Source organism: Lygodium microphyllum, chromosome 21 (assembly GCF_053477565.2).
Source record: "Lygodium microphyllum isolate KBCC chromosome 21, Lygodium_microphyllum_v1.1.10, whole genome shotgun sequence".
In the NCBI taxonomy this organism is placed as follows: Eukaryota; Viridiplantae; Streptophyta; class Polypodiopsida; order Schizaeales; family Lygodiaceae; genus Lygodium; species Lygodium microphyllum.
Window position 1 is genome coordinate 17,432,383 of NC_141155.1, and position 21,338 is coordinate 17,453,720.

Consider the following 21,338-nt stretch of genomic DNA (forward strand, 5'->3'; position numbering starts at 1 on the left):
CAATAAGAGCAGAATAAAAGGTACCAAATCGTGGCGGCAACTGGGACAATAAAGTGATCTCCATGTCTTCGGAGGAAATAGGCTTTCCCACATTTTGAAGGTGCATCTGAAGCTGTCAAAGCGTGTTGATGTGTTCCCGAAGCAAAGAAGACTTATTTACGGACAAGGTCCGCATTTGCACCTCCAAAGAAACCCTCCTCATAAGGGTCATCCGGTTGTACATTTGGTCAAGTTCTAGCCATATCTCCCTAGCCACCGTCAAGTGCTCTATATGGGCTATCACGGCTGTTGTACAAGATAGAAAAAGAAAAGAACGAATCTTGGCATTTAGTTTGTACCAATGAGATTGGGCTTTGGTGAACTTTGCACGAGCATTGGAAGAGAGTTTGGACTCATCTCTCACTGAGGGCCGGTTGATCTTCTCCATCACAAGCTCCGCCAAATCACAAGACTCGAATATGGCCAACACCATCACATGCCATATGCTGTAATTGTCACCATCGAGCTTTTGATCTGATGGAAGAGCCGGTAAGACAGGCACCTTTCGGCCCATGATCGCTTGGAACTTCACGTCATTCTTTGTAGACATCTTCACCTGCAATGCTTGCACAAACGCAAAAGAAACCCCCTTTGACTATGAAAACGTAGCCTATTAGGGCTCTTGTCTCCGTGTCTTGAACCTTCTTCAGCGCTGCTGGAGGCAATGAAACGGTAAAATTTGCACTTGAAGGCCAAAAACACAGTCTTCTTCCTTCTCTAACAACAAAAAACAGCAGCATCTTCAGCAAATCTTCTCTTTTCTCGCATGCCTATCCTCGCCTCAACCTTGTTCTGATGCGCAGCCCTCTTGCTCGCACTTGAACACTGAAAACACACTGAAAACTCCTCTTCAAATATGTCAAGATTCTGGGAGAGAAGGAAGGAGTCTCACTTGTAGCTTTCTTACTTACACAATGGGGGAATACACACAAAGGTGGAGGTTGAAAACAGTTTTCCTCTTCTTAGTTGTGTAAGCTAAAAAAAACTCTAGTACAAAGAAATAGAAGAATTCTATATATGGGTCTCAAACAATACTCAACTAACTAAGGTGGTATACTAACTGAGCAATGAACTAGAGTAGATAAGGATAGCTGTCTTCTAGTTATTATTCATGGGCGGTGTACCAACCGCATTTGCAGCTAACAAGTCGGTGACATAAATGCATAACGGTCACCCTGGTATCTCACGAGTGGAGCTCGATATCTCAACACTTTCCCTCGAGCTCAATCCCAATTCTTGCACACCAAGCAGGTCTCTGAACTTGCGCAGCTTCTCTGCGCCCAATGCCTTCGTGAATATGTCAGCTACTTGATTCTCTGTGCTGACATAAACTAGATCAATAAGACCTAGTAAAACCCTCTCGCGCACATAGTGATAATGCACCTCAATGTGCTTTGTTCTAGCATGATAGATTGGGTTATTTGCCAAGTGTATACTGCTCATGTTGTCACAATAAATGACAACTGGTCCATTTGTAGGCTGATGCATATCATAAAGTAGCTTATGCAACCAAGCTACCTCATATGCAGCCATTGCTGCATCCCTGTACTCAGCCTCTGTGCTCGACAAGGCAACTGTAGACTGTTTCTTGCTGCTCCAAGTGATCGCAGCACTCCCAAAAGAGAACACATATCCACTGGTAGATCATCTATCAGAAATGCTATCAGCCCAATCAGCATCAATGTATCCATGCAACTGTATCTGAACCCTAGTCTCATAAAATAGTCCATACTGCAATATGGACTTCGCATACCTGAGTATGCGTCTAGCCGCATCCAAATGCGGTTTCCTTGGAGTCTGCATAAACTCACTTACCAATCCAACAACATAGCTCAAATTTGGCCTGGTAATAGTCATATAAATCAAACTTTCTACTATGCGTCTGTACATAGTAGGGTCTTCCAGAAGCTCACCTGCATCTACGCTCAGCTTCACATTCTGCTTCAAAGGAACTGAAATAGGCTTACAGTCTGTCATCCCATATTTGGACAGCATGTCCAATCCATACTGCCTCTGCAAGAGCCGTATCTCACTTTGTGATCTAATCACCTCAATGCCCAAGAAATAATGCAGCTCTCCCAAATCCTTCATTTCAAACTTCTGCTTCAATAGCATTTTCACATGAAGGATATCTTCATCACTATCACCTGTCATAATCAAATCATTAACATAAATGACAAGTAGCATAATACATTTCTCTGTTTTTCTCACATAAAGTGAGAAATTTGCCTTGGAAATTTGAAAGCCAATAGTGACAAGATACTGTCCTATCTTGTCAGACCATGCTCTAGGTGCTTGCTTCAAGCCATACAAGGCTTTCTTTAAACCTGCAAATAAACTCAGGATGAACAACATGCACATAACCTGGTGACTGCTCCATATAGACATCTTCTTGCAAATCACCATGCAAGAATGCATTCTTTACATCCATTTGATGTAAAGACCATTCCTTTAATGCAGCCATAGCAATGATTGCTCTTACGGTTGCCATCCTTGCAACCGGACTGAATGTTTCTTCATAATGAATGCCATATGTTTGTGCATACCCCTTGACTACTAATCTTGCCTTGTATCTATTCACAGAATCATTTGCATTGTGTTTCACCTTATAAATCCACTTACAATCAATTACATTCTTATCTTTAGGCAAAGGTACCAATTCCCATGTAGCATTTGCTTCCAAGGCATCCATTTTTTCATCCATGGCTTTCTCCCATTTTTTTTTTTCCATGGCTTGCACAAAAGAAGGGGGTTCTGGTTTCTGTATCACTTTGATCATATAGGCATAGTGAATGGTTGTAAATCCATTATATTTCAGCCTATCCACAGGATACCTAGCTTTGGTAGACTTGCGCAAAGTAGGTTCACTTCCAGGTGCTCTCAAAACATCCCTGGTCTTCCTTACTTTAGGTGTAATAATAGAAGCAATACCCAACTCATCATCAATGCTCTGTTCTGAGCCACTGGATTCACCATCCACATAAGAGTGACCTGCATTCACATCAAACATGGGCTGATCTATATTCTCTTTTCCTTTTCGTGAAACCTGCATACCACTATTTGCATTGTTTTGAGAAGATTCTCCTTATCTCAATTTGTCTATCCATGGCGAAGAATGTGAACCACTAGAGGATACTCCAGGTCCACTAATATTTTGTGACTGCTGCTGTGAATTCTGTGCAGCATTACCATTTTGTGATCTACATCATCAATCACATTTACTGGCTTATACTAGCTACTCATCTCATAAAAAACATCTCTGCTCACTGTAAACTTACGAGTAGAAGGGTTATAGCATCTATACCCTTTCTGCTGCAGAGAGTAACCAATAAAGATGCATTTCTCAGCTTTTGGATCCAACTTGGATCTCAACTCATCTGGCACATGAACATAGGCAATGCAACAAAAAATCTTTAAATGAGAAATATCTGGTACCAGTATACCTCTCCTCTGGAGTCATGCCATGTATTGCTGCAGTGGGAGTTCTGTTCATTATGTAGACTGCTGTAGCAATTGCCTTAGCCCAGTAAAAATCTGGCAGGTCTTTTTCATTGAGCATGGCACGAGATACCTTTTCAATATGCCTGTTTTTTCTTTTTGCAATTCCATTTTATTGTGGGGTATGACTACATGAATATTGTTGCTTTATACGATGCTCCTGCAGGAACCTTGCAAACTCGTTTGAGAGGTACTCTCCCCCTTTATTTGACCTTAGGCATTTTATTTGCAGGCCTGTTTCTTTTTCAACCATAGCTTTAAGAGTTTTGAAATACTCAAACACTTCACTTTTCTTTTTCATAAAATACACCCAAACTTTTCTGCTATAGTCATCAATAAAAGTGACAAAATAATGACAGCCTCTAATAGATGCAGCTTTAGTAGTCCACACATTAGAGTGGATTAATTCCAATGGCTTCTTACTCTCTTGAACATGTCTAGGAAATGGTTTCCTTGCATGTTTTTCAAATTGACAGGCTTCACATACCTTATGCATCTCTGCAACCTTGAATTTAGGCAATCCTGCAACAATATTTTGGGCTTGCATTGATTTTGTGAGTGTGCTGCGGAAAAGGGAATACGAACACGGATGGAGAGAGAGAGAGAAAGCAGAAAATAAGGAAGAGAAATCTGCACTGACTGAAATGAATGCTGAATACACTGAAATGGACTGATCAGTCCCTAAACGCAGCCCGAAGAGTCAGTGAGGGCACCAGATCAGGCTGATGATGATGGTAGCACCACCACGGGGGAGGAGTGTCGGATTCTGCAAGAAGACAAGTAATCAAGTGGGGAGGGGGGCTGCCTATAAATAGGCAAAGGACAAACCCTAACCCTAACCCTAGAATGGGCGAAAACCCTAAAAATGTCCTAAAATGGGCGCCTCACAACAGTGACCAAAAAGTGGCCGGGCAGTCAGTGGCTGCCCACTAAAAGAGGCAAAAAAGAAATACACAACCTAAGATAGCCAGTCAAGAGTGACTAGCCTCCCCCATCATAACACATGACAGACATGTCAGAGCTCCTAATGTCCTCGTCTGACTCAGACTGAGACTCACAGGCAGGAGATGACAAGGCATGACAAACATGACTGCTAATATATTTAAGTCACTGTACATTAACATGACCAATGCGTTTATGCCAAATATCAATATCTGCAACTACATCGGTCCCATGTGCAAACATTGCTGCACTTAATTCAGGCATGTCTGCATCTAAGGTAAACATTTTGCCATTCTTTTTTCCTTTTGCTATCAAGTGACCTTTATTTTTCATATCCTCAACAAAGCATCCATGAGAATTAAATCTGACCTGTAAGCCCTGCTCAACCATTTGATCAACAGAAACCAAGTTCTTGGTGATATTCGGGACATGAAATACATCCGACAGGTATTTCTTTTTCCCATCCTGCATAGACAAAGGAAATTTTCCAATCTGCACAATAGGATGTGCAGTATCATCACCAGTCTCCACAAATCTTGGTTTTTCCATTTTCCTTGCATCCTGGATCCATTCTGCATGACTTGTCATGTGGTTTGATGCACTTGAGTCAACATACCAAACATCGTTGCTTTCTTCTGCACTTGTCATAGAATTGGTCATGTGCTGCACCATAAACAAATGCTCATTTCTGTCATCACTCTGTCTACTAGAAGATGCATAATTCCCTTGTTGCAATTTTTCATTCATGATGTCATTCTGCTTTTTCTAGCAGTCTTTAGCCATATGACCCATTTTACCATAGTAGTAGCAATCAACATTGCTGTTTGCATTTTGGCCTCTTTGCCATCCACCAGAACCTCTTTGGCTCCCCCTACCTCTAGAGTTACCACGTCCTCCTCCATAGGACTGGTTTTCTTGAGTTTGTTGCATATTCTGATTTCTACCACGGCCTCCAGATCGGCCTCCTCTACCTCAGTCTCTACCTTTTCCAGCATTTGAGTAGAAGACAACTTCTTTTGAAGTTCCTCCTGAAGTAGATGCACCACCATTTCTCTGCTCCTCAGAAATTAGAAGAGTAATCAACTCCTCAAAATCAGGAAATCTTTCACGGATGGAAATGGATGTTCGGAACTGTGCATAATCCTTTCCTAGACCATTCAAGGTCATAGAAACTAAATCATCATCTTTCACTGGCGACCCAATGGAAGCAAGTGCATCTGCAATCTTCTTTACCTTCATGTGGTAGTCATTGATGCTCATACTCTCTTTGCACATTGTGCAACTCTTGCTTGAGCTGTATTTTCCTGGCTTGCGTATTTGTGCTATACATTTTTGACAAAGTATCCCATGCCTCCTTTGGCGTACTTGCATCCTGAATATGCACAATCATAGAGTCTGAAATACTGATAGACAGCCAGTATATAACTTTTCTGGCTCTCTCATGCCATCCTTTAAATGCCTGCATTTGTTGTTGATTGGGAACATCAGGAAGAATTGGTTCTTCTTCGTTTCTTGCAATTCCCAATATCCTTTTCCCATAAGGAAATTCCTCGTTCTAAACTTCCATGCTTGGAAGTTGTTCTTATCAAGCTTTTGAGTGACAATCTGTGAAAGAGAATCAGACGCCATTACAGAACACTGCAAAAAATTCTGTCACTACAAAAAACACAGGTTCAACCTCACAAGGGCAAATCTGCAAAACTGACGAAAGTGGTATTTGACCACACAGTCACTTCCTAGTGACGATTTTGCATCAACAGGCAACAAGGATGATTCTGTAACTCCCAATGTCTCTGTGCATATGCATATGATGCAATTTCTATGGTATCTTTTCACCAACCTGTAGAACTGTGGTCGCACAGCAAAAAACAGAGCCTTTTCCTGAGTGTGTGCGAAAAATTTCTGCCTCCAAAACAGGCCCCGAAATGGCCTCGAATCAAAACAACCGGAAAGTGCAAGAGTGCAAGAGTGCAAGGGCGTCTTAATCTGAGACAATGCACTCTTGCACTTATTGGCTGTGCTACCTGCAGAGACTTGCTCCCAAACTCGAAAAATGAAAGCAACAGTGGTCCTCTTACCAGAACACCGCGAACTTGGTTTGCTTTCTTGAGCTCCTTACCACGAACCAGGCTCTGATACCATGTCAAGATTGTAGGAGAGAAGGAAGGAGTCTCACTTGTAGCTTTCTCACTTACACAATGGGGGAATACACACAAAGGTGGACGCTGAAAACAGTTTTCCTCTTCTTAGTTGTGTAAGCCAAAAGAACTCTAGTACAAAGAAATAGAACCCTATATATGGGTCTCAAACCAAACTCAACTAACTAAGGTGCCATACTAACTGAGCCACGAACTAGAGTAGATAAGGATAGCTGTCTGTGAGAGTGCGCAACGGAAGAAGAACACGAACACAGAGGAGGAGAGAGAGAGAGCAGAAAATGAAGGAAGAAAATCTGCATTGACTGTAATGAATGCTGAATACAAAACTGTGGACTGATCAGCCCCTGCACGCAGCCCGAAGCGTTAGTGAGGGCACCAGATCAGGCTGATGATGATGGCAGCACCGAAGACGGAGGAAGATGACGGAGTCGGAGTGTGCACCTGCCAAAGGAGGAGGGAAGATGATAATACAACTGACTGCCAAGTGGAAAATTGCTATAAATAGCAAAAAAACCCAAAAACTGGCCGACCTTAAATTTGAGGCCATAAATATGTCCGACCAGCATTTAATGTTGATTCGACCAGCATTTAATGGTGGTAAAAATGCCAGGAATGCTCAGAAAAATCCCGGAATGGGTGGATAATGTCGAGCAGGTGAGGGAGGCTGAAGAATGCAGAAACTGCCCCGGGAAATGCACATAAAATCTCGACTGGAGGAGAAAATGCACTGAAATGCAATAAACTGAGTGCTCTAGAATGAGCTATCTCCTCCGTCAAAACAAGTGATAGACAAGTTAGAGCTCCTAAAGTCCTCGTCTGGCTCAGACTGAGGCTCACAGGCAAGAGATGACAAGGCATGACAAACATGACTGCTAACACCCCCTCTCAGATCCTGGATGTGGCAGAAGGCCAAGGGAGAAACGGATCCTGGGGTGGCAAGAGGAATGCCAAGGTCGATGAAGTCCGTGGATGTAGACTGCTGCTGCTGAAGGAGCTCCTCACGATCCTGGGAATCCCCCTCTAAAACACTAGGGGCCAGGGAATCCACAACCGCATCACCGAGATTGTCCCCCTCTGAAAGGGATGGGGGGTACGAGGGAACCACTGGAGGAGAAGGTGGGGGATGGGAAGAAACCTGTGGAATAGAAGGTGCACAAGCGGGAATGGGTGTAGCAATAGACTGCCTCGGAGGACCCTGCATCAAAGAAGGGGAATGGAGCTTGTAAAGCCCGCTCTCCTGCCAACCTGTAGATAAGACAGCTCCTATAAAAGAATCCTCAATAACAACGGCATGCTCGGTGAAGATCACTCGTGTGCCAAGCCTCGTAAGGCCATAAACTGAGAGAAGGGGAAGGCCCAAATCCGGAACATGTAGGGCCTGTGAAAAGGAGCTCGAAGGTCGGTCGGTAAACAAAGGCAATGTGCCAACACCACTAATAGGCACCGATAAAATGTCACCAACAGTGACTGAACCCTCTGATGGACGTAGATCCTGTAACAAATCACCTCGGGGAGTCATATGACTCAAAGCACCACTGTCCACTAACCAAGGCTGCGCAGAAGACACTGCAGCCATAGAAGAAGGATCCTCCTCCAAAGCATGGATATGAAGGAACATTGACTCATGGGTAACAGCTGGTGTAGAGGTAGAAGAAGGCTCCGATGTAGATCCACCCTTCGCTCCCGGACAAAGGTGAGGGTACTTCTTCCAACATTTCTCCTCGGGATGTGTCCCTTTCCCACAGTGTGGGCACTTCAGTCTCTTTGAATCTGAGTCAGAGCCTGAAGAACTGTCCTTTTTCTTAGCCTTTGACTTATTCTTCTTCGTCTTTTGTCCTTCCGAACTTGCAACAAAGGCTCTAGTGGAGTCGGATCCACTAGCAGTGATCTCTCTGAGTCGCTCGTCATGCTCCAAGACGAGCGGGGATAGCTCCTCCCATAGAAGCTTCTCACAGGTCCTCGATGTAAGAAGGTTGGTGTAGAAGACATCAAACCGAGGCAATGGCAGCTGAGTCAAAAGAATCATAGCCATGTCTTTAGAAGATATCGTCCGACCGAGGGATGCAAGCTCATCCCTCATATCCTGTAATCTGTTGATGTGGTCTTTCATGGAAGGACTATCATCAATAGCGAGCATCCGCAACTTCTTTTCGAGAGATATCCGGTGGGCAAACGTCTTCTGTTGATAGAGAGACGCGAGCTTTCTCCACACGTCTGCTGCAGTCTTCAACCTGTGAACATGAACAAGGACAGAATCCTGCAAACTCAGAAAGAGGAAAGATTTGGCTCTAGAATTAAGCCGATCCCATAAGGTTGCACGATACAGAGATGTCCCATCTGCAGGATCCACCTTAGGCCTGGGAATAGGAACAGAAACAAGCTCCCAAAGATCAAAGGAGTCCAAGACACACTCCACCTTGCAAGACCATAGAGAAAAGTTGGAGCCATCCAACCGGTCCTCTTTGGGCAGCTGAGGAAGTACGGGTACCTGTACAGGGGGTACCAAAGGCTGCATCGTCGGCCCACTGGAAGGGGATCGCCGAGATACATGAATAGAAGGGGGACGGGAAAGAGGAATAGACTTCGGACGACGGTCCTCGTGATAGAAATCACGCCTCCGTTCAGATGAGTGTCGAGACAAAAGCTCGTCATCTGAGTTATCAAAGCTTGTAAACTGATGAGAAGACATCTTCCAATCTGCAAAACACCAAACACCAAAGAAAACTGTGCCGAAGCCGAAGTAGGACCAGTAGTCTGGTCACCAACCACCAAAACACAGGCTGTGATAGCCTACAAACACCTGGAGCTGCAAAACGCAAGGATATCTGATGAAGATCACTAGAACAGAAGCTGCCAGCACCAAAACGCAGCCTGGGAGTGGGTCGCCAACAGGAGATGAGCCACCAGGAGTGGAAACAACGACCAGATCAGGAAAACGCAGCCTGATGATGTGTCACCCAGCTGAAGGAGGGGCCACCTGATGGTAAACGCAAGCAGGAGGGGTCGTTTGATGACGTGGCAGCCTTTGGAGAAGTCGTCTGCAGCAAACGCAAGAAGAATGGCCACCTGGAGGGGCCGGCTGGGCAGTTGGAGATGAGGCGATAGCAGCAGAAGAGGGGTGAGGTATCTCTCCACAAGGTTAGGTCCTCCGTGCTCTCAGTTAGGCTTTGATACCATGTGAGAGTGCGCAATGGAAGAAGAACACGAACACAGAGGAGGAGAGAGAGCAGAAAATGAAGGAAGAAAATCTGCATTGATTGTAATGAATGCTGAATACAAAACTGTGGACTGATCAGCCCCTGCACGCAGCCTGAAGCGTCAGTGAGGGCACCAGATCAGGCTGATGATGACGGCAGCACCGAAGACGGAGGAAGATGACGGAGTCGGAGTGTGCACCTGCCAAAGGAGGAGGGAAGATGATAATACAACTGACTGCCAAGTGGGAAATGGCTATAAATAGCCAAAAAAAACCCAAAAACTGGCCGACCTGAAATTTGAGGCCATAAATATGTCCGACCAGCATTAAATGCTGATCCGACCAGCATTTAATGCTGGTAAAAATGCCAAGAATGCTCAGAAAAATCCCGGAAAGGGTGGACAATGTCCGGCAGGTGAGGCAGGTTGAAGAATGCAGAAACTGCCCCGGGAAATGCACGTAAAATCCCGACTGGAGGAGAAAATGCACTGAAATGCAATAAACTGAGTGCTCTAGAATGAGCTACCTCCTCCGTCAAAACAAGTGATAGACAAGTCAGAGCTCCTAAAGTCCTCGTCTGACTCAGACTGAGGCTCACAGGCAGGAGATGACAAGGCATGACAAACATGACTGCTAACACTGTCATCTAGCTATTATTCATGGGCGGTGTACCAACCGCATCTGCAGCTAACAAGTCGGTGACATAAATGCACAACGGTCACCCTGGCATATCACGAGTGGAGCTCGATATCTCAACAAGATAGGTCCACCCTAGGTCCTTCAATGCTCTGATACCATGTCGGATGGATGCAATGCGGAAGTGAATGACCGTGACAAAGAGTGAACGGAGAGAGAGAAAGAGACAGTGAAACACAGAAAATCTGCAGTGAAGAATGCTGTATAAGGATGCAGAATTATACATGGGTACAGAGAGAATATTTGCGTATGTTTTTGCCTTGAGGACCTCTGTTAGCCCTTAGTGCTGTCTCCGTCACCAGCAGGTTGAAATCTGTTAGATACAAGTGTCAAAGTCTGCTGGAAACTCAGCCTTAAAAAGGCTGAAAAGAATGTTGGAGAAAATGGCAAAAATAGGCAGGTTGGCTGCATTTAATGCAGCCGACTGCAGTCAGACTGTCCGACCGCAGCCACGTGGCAGGAGATGACTCTTAACAATTACTGACATATTCATGTATTATGTATGCCTATGCTAGGTTTTGTATCCTAGCCTGTTGGCATCTCAATACCCACATCATCCATGATAGAAATTCAGCTAGGAGCTTCTTTTAACTTTTAGCTTCATGTTTGCGATTTCTTTTGTAGGTGGTTGTATCACACTATTGTTGGAATTGATGGCCTCATAGGTCATTTTAGCCTTATGGAAATGTTAATAAATCATTTCATTTGCGTGTGTGAGGTCACCATAGAGAGCTGGACTGAGGATCCAATCGAGATACTAGTAGAGAATCTAGGTGATGTTGGTGCGGCACCATATGGCAATGCTGTGATGTTTCAATTTGTCTATGTTGTACCAAGCCATGTAAGACATCATGGGATGAGGCTTAGATGCTTCCTTCATCACAATGCTGCAGTCGTGCACTTGTATCATTCTATCCTAGCCTTTGTATTTGGCCATTTATTTTACTTTGCGCCTAGGATGTAGTTAGCCATTTTTATTTTCCAGGCCATATTTTATATTTTCTACTCAAGACATTTAGTTTCCCCTAAGTTTTGGATGTATCAGTGCTGTTGTCTCATAGGCTAGTTTGGGCTCTAGTAGATGTCAATAAATATTTCTTTTCTTTTCCATAATCATTGCTAGAATGACAGATATAAACTGGTATCAGTCATTCATAAAGCAACAAGATTGCTTTAAGAATCATCACTCCTTTGTGCCTCCAAATTTTGAGAGAAATGTAAGTGCCAATTCATGTACCCAGGATATGCTTGGAGAGGGAGGTTCTCTTGAGAAAGACTTGTGCGTGAACCTGACTCTAGAACACTCGGATAATTTCTTGTAGGCTATGTTTCTGTTCCATATTTGTTATGGCAAAGCTGAGATCAATTCTTACGTACTGTTCTTAACAAGGAATGAATTGTTGTCTACTTATGTCCAAAGATGTGCTGCCAATTGACTGTGAAAGGAGGCAGTCGGGACAATTCTCCACTGGAACATTAATGATAATGTCTTGTAACATAGACTGACCATATGATGTGCTACGAACATCTGGGGCTAGTTGGATGCTGATGTCTTCCTTGCAACCTGTGCCACATGTCCGCACTTAGAATTCAGTTTTTGTGACTTTGAGAGAGGATACTTCTATTAGTTTTAGAGGCTCCATGTGGCAACTCATTATATATGTGGTTTTGCCTGATGTTTCAGTACACAATTGGAATACAACTTTTTCCTGCAACTGTATCAGTTTTGAGGTGGATCACAGTCCAATGGCCAATCTTCAGCAATTCAAATTCTTGTCTAACACTTGTGTTTTTTGGTGTTCTTAACTATAAAATAATGTGTATACAATGTTATTTACCCCTCTTCTCTTATTAGGATAGTTGAGGATATGACTTACTAGATATTATGACCTTTGAATTGTTACTCTACATAAGCATTAGCAACGACGGCCCTCTAAAAGATTTTTGTTTCCAGCTTCGACGAGGGGCTGAAAGGGCTGAAATATACAGCATTGCATTCTCTAGGAGTGCACAGTGGTTGGCTGTTTCTAGTGACAAAGGCACAGTCCATGTTTTCAGCCTGAAATCATCGGCAGGCACTGGGGAAGGAAGAAATTCAGATGGAAGTGAGCCTAACACTGCAACTGCAAATGAGCCTTCCAAAACTGGAAGCAGTAAAGCAAATGTTACAAATGGGCTTGCTAATTCAAATCCAAGCTCTACTTTTTCATTTATGAGAGGTAAGATGATCTCTTCAGTGTTCCATGCTACGCTCTATGCATAAGAAATTACTAGAGCCTTGAGGTTGTTTTTTGTATATTCTTTTGCAGGAGTTTTACCCAGATATTTCAGCTCTGAGTGGTCATTTTCTCAGTTTAGGCTGCCAGATGAGGCGAAGTCAATTATAGCATTTGGACCAGAAAAACATACAGTCATGGTTGCTGCCTCAGACGGAAGGTTGGTACCTAATGCTCATTATGTTTAGCTAATTGCTAGATTGCGTTCTAGTTATTATTTTAGTCTCAGAGTGTTTGGACCTACTTTCAAGCAATGCATTACTTTGGATTATAAACCTTCATAGCTTGGAGCTCAGATGGTTTTCAGGTGTGGAGTCAATGGTGCTTGATTCTTGATACTTTGACTACTTTGACCACTCTCGTACGTTTGAAAAATGTTTGGACTTTAGTGGAAAAAGAAATCAAATAATCCTGTTTCTTGCACAAAAACAAGTGGATTTCCTGGCACAAACATGGGTATACAATGCTTTGCACCATGCGAACGCACTCTAGAATGTGTATTAATGATCTAATCCACAGTGACAAATACACTGAAAAGTGATCCTTCAAGTAGAAATACTGTCAGCATACAGTAACCCTGAATGGTATCAAAGTACATCCAAGACCACTACATATCTCAGCTAGTCCACTCAAGGGGAGTAGAGTTGTTTAGTCCCCCTTGAGTATTAGGTATTACTTTGGACTCTTGCTCTGCTGACCCTGATTGAGCATGATCTAATGTTGATTCTAACTAGGATTCATTGGGGTAAAATTGCAATACTTGAGGATGATTATCCTCTTCCATCCATTTCACATCCATAGATGAATAATTTTAAAATTTCACCAAGTAGCATCTAGAGACTTTGCCTCTAACCTTCCTTGAAACTAGTAGTAGGTTCTAGGCCTTTACCCTTAGGATGAGTCCCATTGTCAGAATTTTCAGATTGTTGCATATTAGGATAATCCCTTGCCTTATGCTCTTCTTGAAAGGTGAGAAGGATCGAAGCTTGCTTGGAAGATCTATGGCAGGAGAGCAAGAGCAAGGGCAATAAAGAGAGAGGCGCAAAGTGTGAACTCCAACAGTTACAATGTGTGACCAGGCCTTCCTTTATTTAAACTGCCATTGAAAGAATAAAGAATAAAAGATGGTGATGGGCGCCCACCACTTGCAGTGTGCAGTGGCGGGTATTGTCAGTGTAGTAATACACGGGCGGCTAGGCGGAGGTGCCTTTATCCCCAACAGCTTCCCACTTTAAGGCAAATCTATCCCAGTGAAGAGTAGAAGGAAAAAGAAAAAAAAAGACAGTACAATAAGTAGTGAGGGTTTTTGTGTGAGTAGATCTCTAGGATTTTCGTCAGTGGAGATCATGACAAGGTCAACAGACCTGTTCTCCACGATCCCACATATGAAGTGATACCTCATCTTAATGCGTTTCATCTTCGCATCGAAGACCGGATTCTTAGCTAGCTGAATAGCACTTATAGAATCCGAATGCAGCGTAGGTATAGTATTAATCCCAAGGTCATGAACCAAACGACCCAACCATATGGCCTCCTTGCAAGCCTCAGTGGCTGCAACATACTTGGCTTCAGTAGTAGAGAGAGCCATACACTTTTGAACCCTGGACATCCAAGAGATAGCACCTCCAGCATAGGTGAATACATAGCTAAAAGAGGACTTTCTACTATCTGTATGTCTTGCATAATTGGAGTCTGTGTAGCCATAGCAAATACACATATTTGCTGTGCTCTGGAGGTATCTTATAATACCTTTCACGGTATCTCAATGTTTCTTGTCAGGTGTAGCCATATAGCATGCCACAATACCAATTGCAAAGACAATATCTGGACAAGTGGCTATCATGGCATACATCAAACAGCCCACGACTAATGCATAAGGAATCTTTGCCATGTCGGCCCTCTGCTATCTGTCTGCGGAGAATCAGTTTGTGAGACCTTCACATAAGAAGGTAATGGACAGCCAATAGGCTTCACGTTTTTCATGCGGAAACACTCAAGGACTTTATGAATGTACTTCCTCTATGAGAGATAGAGTAGTTCCTGATGCCTGTGGCGCTTAATGGGCACACTAAGAATGTGAGAGACCTGCCCCATATTCTTTATCTCAAAGCTCTTCTTCAGCTGAGATTTAAGAGTATCCAACTCATCATGAGCTTTTCCTGCTATTAGCATATCATCCACATAAAGTACCAAAATAAGCAATGAGTTATCACGGGCTTTCTTTGTGTAAAGACACGGATCAATAGCACTCTTGCTATAGCCCTATGACTGCATAAAGGCATCAAACTTAGATGCTTCTCCCTAGGTGCTTGCTTCAAGCCATAAAGACTTTTCTTCAACTTGCACACTAGGTGCTCTTTGCTAGGTTTTGCAAAGTTCTTAGGCTACTCCATGTATATCTCATCATGGAAATCTCCATGCAAGAATGTAGTCTTGACATCCATCTAATACATGCCCAAGTTAAGCCACGCGACTAAGGCTAAAACTAAGCGTAGGGTGGTCATCTTGACCACAGGAGAAAAGACTTCATCAAAGTTAACTTCATGTTTCCGTTTAAAACCCTTAGCTACAAGTCTTGTCTTATAAGCCGGTTTGGGATGCCCAAGGATACCCAAGTCATATTCTTATGCAGGGAGTCCATCTCAGACTACTTAGCCCTCTTCTGGGAGTGATTGTTTGGGAGTGATTGTTATCCTTGCGCATAGCCTCATGATAGGTGAGAGACTCTGTTGCATTTGTAACCAAGACATAATGCATCAAGGGTTCAAATCTATCAGGTGGATGTCTAGCTCTAGTAGACCGTCTCACTGCAGGCTCTGCTGCATGTCTAGCATACTTCCCAACACCTTGGCCATGTGTATCAACTGTTGTTGCAGGCTGTCCAACTGGCTGTGCAGGAGCACATGGCTCCTCTTAGAATACAACCCTGTATATCTCTACCACATTCTCAGGCTGTCGATGCATCTTGTCTCCATGAAAGACTACACCATGGCTGCGGATGACTTTCCACGCCTGCAGATCCCAGAGGTGGTAATCCATCTCGCTTGCATCTCCATAGCCAAGGAAAATACACTTGACACTCTTAGGATCCAGCTTACTATGCTTATCCTTAGGTACATGGTAGAATGCCTCACATCCAAAGACGTGTAGATGTGCATAAGACAGAGGTTTCCCTCTCCATACCTTCTCTGCAACCTGGAAATCCAAACCACCGGAAGGTGATCTTTTTATGACATGTATAGTTGTATTGACTGCCTCAGCCCAAAAGCTTTGTGGTAGGCTTGCATGGCTAAGCATACTACGTTTACGCTCCTGGATGGTTCTATTCATCCGCTTAGCCAAACCATTCTGGGATGGAGTATAGGGGGCGGTCGACTGACACTTAATATCCCTCTCGTCACATAACTGCTCAAAGTTATGTGACATATTCTCTCCCATTGTCAATTCTAAGGTATTTTAGTCTATGCCAGTCTGGTTCTCAACCAATGCAAGTCATCTCTGAAACACAGCCAAGACATATGACTTAAGCTTAATAGGATAATCCCAGACTTTATGTGAAAAATCGTCAATAAACATTACAAAATACTTTGCACAATCAAGCCCTGTTGGTTGGAGCATTCCCATGGAAGAGGACTTCAGTATTCGAATGCTCCCATTGATGATGATGGCTCCCATGCTTGTTCCCGAGCTTGAGCTTCAAAGGAGGGAAGCTTCAAGTGAAGCTTTCATGGCTACCCACAAAAAATCTATGCATGTTGAGCTCCATGTCTTCAATCTGGGTAGGGAAGGGCCAAAAGGGATTGAAAGATTTCTTGGGGACTGAGCTCCAGAGATTGTGGGCTGGATCGAGAGCTTAGAGTGAGCAGTAATGGCTGCCCACAGGTAGTGTTCAATAGAGGATTCAATCAAGGGTTCAATGTCGGAGGGAAAGGGAGTCAAGTTTGCCCAAGGAAGGGGGTTTTGGTTAGTTGAAAGCTCATATCTCCATGGCTAATCCATATCTTCTGTGGTCCTTCTCCGCGAAGGGGAGCTTGTTGGCTTTATTCGATTGACTTACCATTCAGATTCGTGTGGCCACATAATAGCCCATGATTAGTTCTATTTAAAGTACATCTCTTGTATGGAAGGTAAAGTGACTAGAAAGATTAGTGTCCGATGATGAAGGATATAATCCACAAAAGGAGAAATCTTACAACAATCAATCCCCACATTTTTACACATTTATTCTTCCCTCTGAAATTCAATTCCTATTTTGAGTTTTCGACCATTTATCAATGCCAGGGGCTCACTCATGCGTGTCCTACAAGACTTATGCGTATTTCTAGTATTAAATTATTGGGCCACTGTCTTCTACCAACTCCCAACTGTCTTCTTGAAGCACGAGAGGTATATCCTCGTTTTTCCCACCCAGCCACGCTTAGGAGAATTTAGGAACTGTGTGTGTCTAGCATGTTGCTAGCTGTCAAATTCTTAGGAGTTATACTAATTAATAACTCTCTTTTGAATTGCCTTGTTTTTACTTTTGTTCCTCAGCCCCTGAACCTTGTATGGGCACCCAAGGCTCCTAGACGGTCATCCCTTGTGATGTTTCCCCATAAGTTACATTCATTAATGTAACATTTCCTTCCCCTTAAAAATCGTTTTCGTCCTCGAAAACAATACATGGAAGGTCCAACTGTAAATTGGGAAACCTTTTCCTTAAAGTACTTACTCACTCCCATGTTGAGCTTTCTTCTGAATAATCTTTCCATTTTACCAGATATTCTTGATAAATAGTATTCCTTGTTTGCCTGTTACGAACATTTAAAATTCTTTCCTGGTTCATGTGGAATAGATTGGTCACCTAATAGCTCAACGTTATCATTTAAGATTAGATTATCCATATCACCCAGATTCTTTCTTAGCTTGCTTACATGGAAAAATGGATGTGTTTTACTACCAGCAGGTAGTTGGAGCTTGTAAGCATGTTTCCTCACCCTCTTAAGTATTGTGAAAGGACCACAATACCTAGGTGAAAGCTTTGGACATCGTCCCATTTTCATGGTTTTAGTTTGTTCAGGCACCTTAAGATAGACCAATTCTCCTTCCTCAAAGGAGATGTCTCTTCGGTGAGGATCTGTATAAGCTCTAGCTCGATCTTGAGCTTTCTTAATATTTTCTTGAGTAAATTTTAACATACTATTCATATCCTCCAAAAAATCCTTTGCTACCTGAACCCTTTCCTTATGCAGTCCTACTGCATAAGGAGCTTTGGGTTGAAACCCATACATGAGCATAAATGGACTATATCCGGTGGAAGAGTGTTTGACTCTATTATATGCAAACTTTGCTATTGGTAAATACTTTTCCCAATTAGTTTGCCTTTTACTTACATATGCTCTCAATATATCTTCAAGGATTTGGTTAACCCTTTTAGTTTGCCCATTAGTTTGCGGGTGCTCCGCCGTGCTCATGCTAAGTTTAGTATCCAATTTTCTAAATACAACACGTCAAAATTGACTATCAAATTTTCTATCCTGATCAGAAACTATATTTGTCGGAAGGCCATACACATACAATTGGTATATATTCTCTATGAACAATCTAGCCAATTCTGGTGTTTTAACATCAGTTGAAGTTGGAATAAACCTAGCCATTTTGGTTAACCTATCTACAATCACCCACATAGAGTCGTGCCCCCTCTGTGTTTTGGGTAATGCGACAATCAAGTCCATGGAGATACTCTCCCATTTTCCTGAAGGAATCTCTAATGGATGGAGAAGTCCTCCCATTTTCAATGTTTCAGCTTTATTAACCTGGCATTTATTACATTTGACCACATGGTCAAGGTCCAATGCTATGACTACAAAGCTTCCTTCACGAATGTGGGCTTCCTATCTTGTATGGTAGAAGACATCAAACAATAGTTAGTACAAACAAGCTTGGTAGTGTGTGCTTGGTTCTTTTGAGATTGTTGCGTGTTATCTTGCGATCACCACTCCTCAGAAACTCCCTCAATCCTGCATCACAGTGTGTCACGGATCCAATGTGGGGGAGTTCGATACTCCCTTTGTTGGTCTGTGTTTGATGAAGTCTCTAGATGAGGCCACACAGAACGGTTGAAGCCGGTGGTGAAGCAATCTCATCCTCCATTGATGGTGGAGCCTCAAGAGGCATAGGCTCCAACGGCATTGGCTTAGGTGCTAAATTGTCACCCGGATCTGCAAGTATGGGATGCTTAACACCCTTTGCAGCTGGAAACTCCATGAACCAAAGTACTATATCACTATGGTCAATCATTTCATTATATTAAATCATTTTAGCTACTAGGTTTTACATCTCTGCATATGGCGATAATGCTTTTCACATTTCTTCATGAGTCTTCTTTGAGTGAAACATGCCTTTGAATGCCTATAGATAGACGCATGCTTCTCAAGCTATATGTGTAGTTTCATTGGTTTGCTCTTATAGCCTTTTTCAATCCTTGTATTTGCTCTTTAAGATGTTATTCTAGTTTTTCTCGACTATCTTTCTCATTATTTCCCTTTCAGAGTTTAGAAACTTTACCTCCCTAAGTTCTTTGATAGTCTTTCCGTTTTGTAACATGAAACTGGTAGTCGTAGTAGTACTCTTCCAATGTTGCCAAGCTTATGATATGAATTCCCTCCCTTTGGTTCATACTACGTATTGTTCAATATCTTAGGAATCATGGACAATGCATTAAAATATAATGTCGTGAAATATGATAAACTTGGGTTTGTGAAATGCCTCTTTGATGTCACTCTTGATTTTCATTACTTCTATTTACATGCGCTTACCCTTTCATCATGCATCAAATAGGAGGAGTTCAAATTGTGTTTATAGTCTCTTCATTTAAAAACAACCTTGACATTTGTCACAATACATTGCGTTTGCAAAGATGATCCATTGGTACCTTGTTCCGTTGATTTTCTTTCCCTTTGATTGTGATGTATCAAAGAATTTACTTAAATCTTTGCTATATTTTTGGAGAGGAGACAATGCAATTTGCCACCTTGGAACCAATGTCAAACAAGTGTTCATAATTTGTCATTGCATCTTGGTATACTCAAAATCTTTTGATTTGAGAATTAAGAATTTGTTTTCACTTTGTCATTCTTCAGCCAGTACATCTTTGTATTTGTGGGTAGAAACACTAGGCTTCGAAAACTTTACATTTTTGGATTTTCATAGAAATTTCTTGTTAGCTTTGCTTTTATAACTTGAAGTATGTAAGTTTAGAGAAATATCCAAACAAATTATTTAAGTATGGTGTATTTTTGTGCATGCGCACTCTTTATTTGACCAAATTTTTCTTTGTAAGTTGATGCTTGCCAACTTTCAATAATCTAGATTGAGACAACCATTCCTCTAGAAATGCTTATGAATTAAGAAATGTGAGCTCTCTTGCTACTTGCTATTTTCTTGTTAATATGGTGCACATTTTAATTAGTTTGGATTATTGGTACTCTTATCATTGTTACTCTTTGATTTAACATTATATTGAGATTTGAGTTTTAAGTATCCATTCTTTAGCTTGATAATGTTTTTGGTTGGATAGCTTTTATAGGTGTGCTTTTGATCCTGTACTCGGAGGAGAGATGACACAATGTGAATATGCGAAGTTCATCAACATAGAAAATGCAAGTGAAGTTTAAAGTCATGAAAAATTATTGTATCTATGTGTAAATAGACTTTCATCTCAAAAGCTAGTGGCTTTTGTGATGTATATGATCAAATGTGAATTATATTAATTAAATCTAGAACATGCTAATGTAAAGCTTCATGCACTAACAAATTTAACACTTCTGCTTGGAAAATGGGATCATATGGATAGTAAGTCATTTAATGTCACAAGTAGAAAATTGACTTTATTTTGGACTTGCTCTGAATAATTTGTAAAAAAAACTCTTGCAATCCATGCAACTCATACTCATAAATACTATATGTGCTTATTTATCTTCACGTGATGTGAAGTTATTCAATGGATGGGATAAAAATCATGTTATATATCATGCATAGTAGTGAGCTTGTTTGTGCACACAAATGTGTGTGTTTGGGTAAGAAAAAAAGAATAATATAATTGAATATTGGAACGAAATGAAAATGGTGAGTGGAATTGATCCATTGCATATATTGTCAGGGATCAATTTTAAAAAATAAGGACTAAGAAAGCAAATATTAGGTATACTAATGTCTATTGGGATCTATGAGACTAACGGTGAGTACAATTGATCCATGATATGGCTTGCCATAACAAAGAGAAACAATAACTAATGCAAAAACAAAGAAGATGATGCCATCAATGCACGAGTGCTCTTGGCTCTCTTAGCATCTATATGAGTTGCTCTCGAATGATGTCAAAGTGCTCGAGGAATAATAAGGGTAGAGAATACCTTGGATGTCTCTATGAACTTTTCTATAAGTTATGTTATGAAGAGAGTTCACAGATTTTGAGATTCGTGCTCAAAATTGTGTGGCTGAGTTATTACTATTCAAGTAAGGGTGAGTAGTATGCTCTCTAATGTTGGTCTT

The 21,338-nt window shown here is 42.0% G+C and overlaps 1 protein-coding gene across 2 annotated transcripts in view; it reads left to right on the forward strand.

Moving 5' to 3' along the window:
- LOC148017778 (autophagy-related protein 18a-like) overlaps window positions 1-20,756 on the forward strand; it is a 53,935-nt gene extending 33,179 nt beyond the window's left edge. Inside the window, exons 2-4 of one of the 2 annotated variants that reach the window (XM_087661318.1) lie at window positions 12,485-12,749; window positions 12,840-12,966; window positions 20,374-20,756. In XM_087661318.1, the coding sequence (XP_087517444.1) occupies window positions 12,485-12,749; window positions 12,840-12,966; window positions 20,374-20,461 (480 nt within the window). In that variant the 3' untranslated portion in view covers window positions 20,462-20,756. Of the gene's footprint in view, window positions 1-12,484; window positions 12,750-12,839; window positions 12,967-20,364 lie in introns of both variants that reach the window. The other variant, XM_087661317.1, reaches the window with a different exon arrangement.
- Window positions 20,757-21,338: the final 582 nt, after the last annotated feature.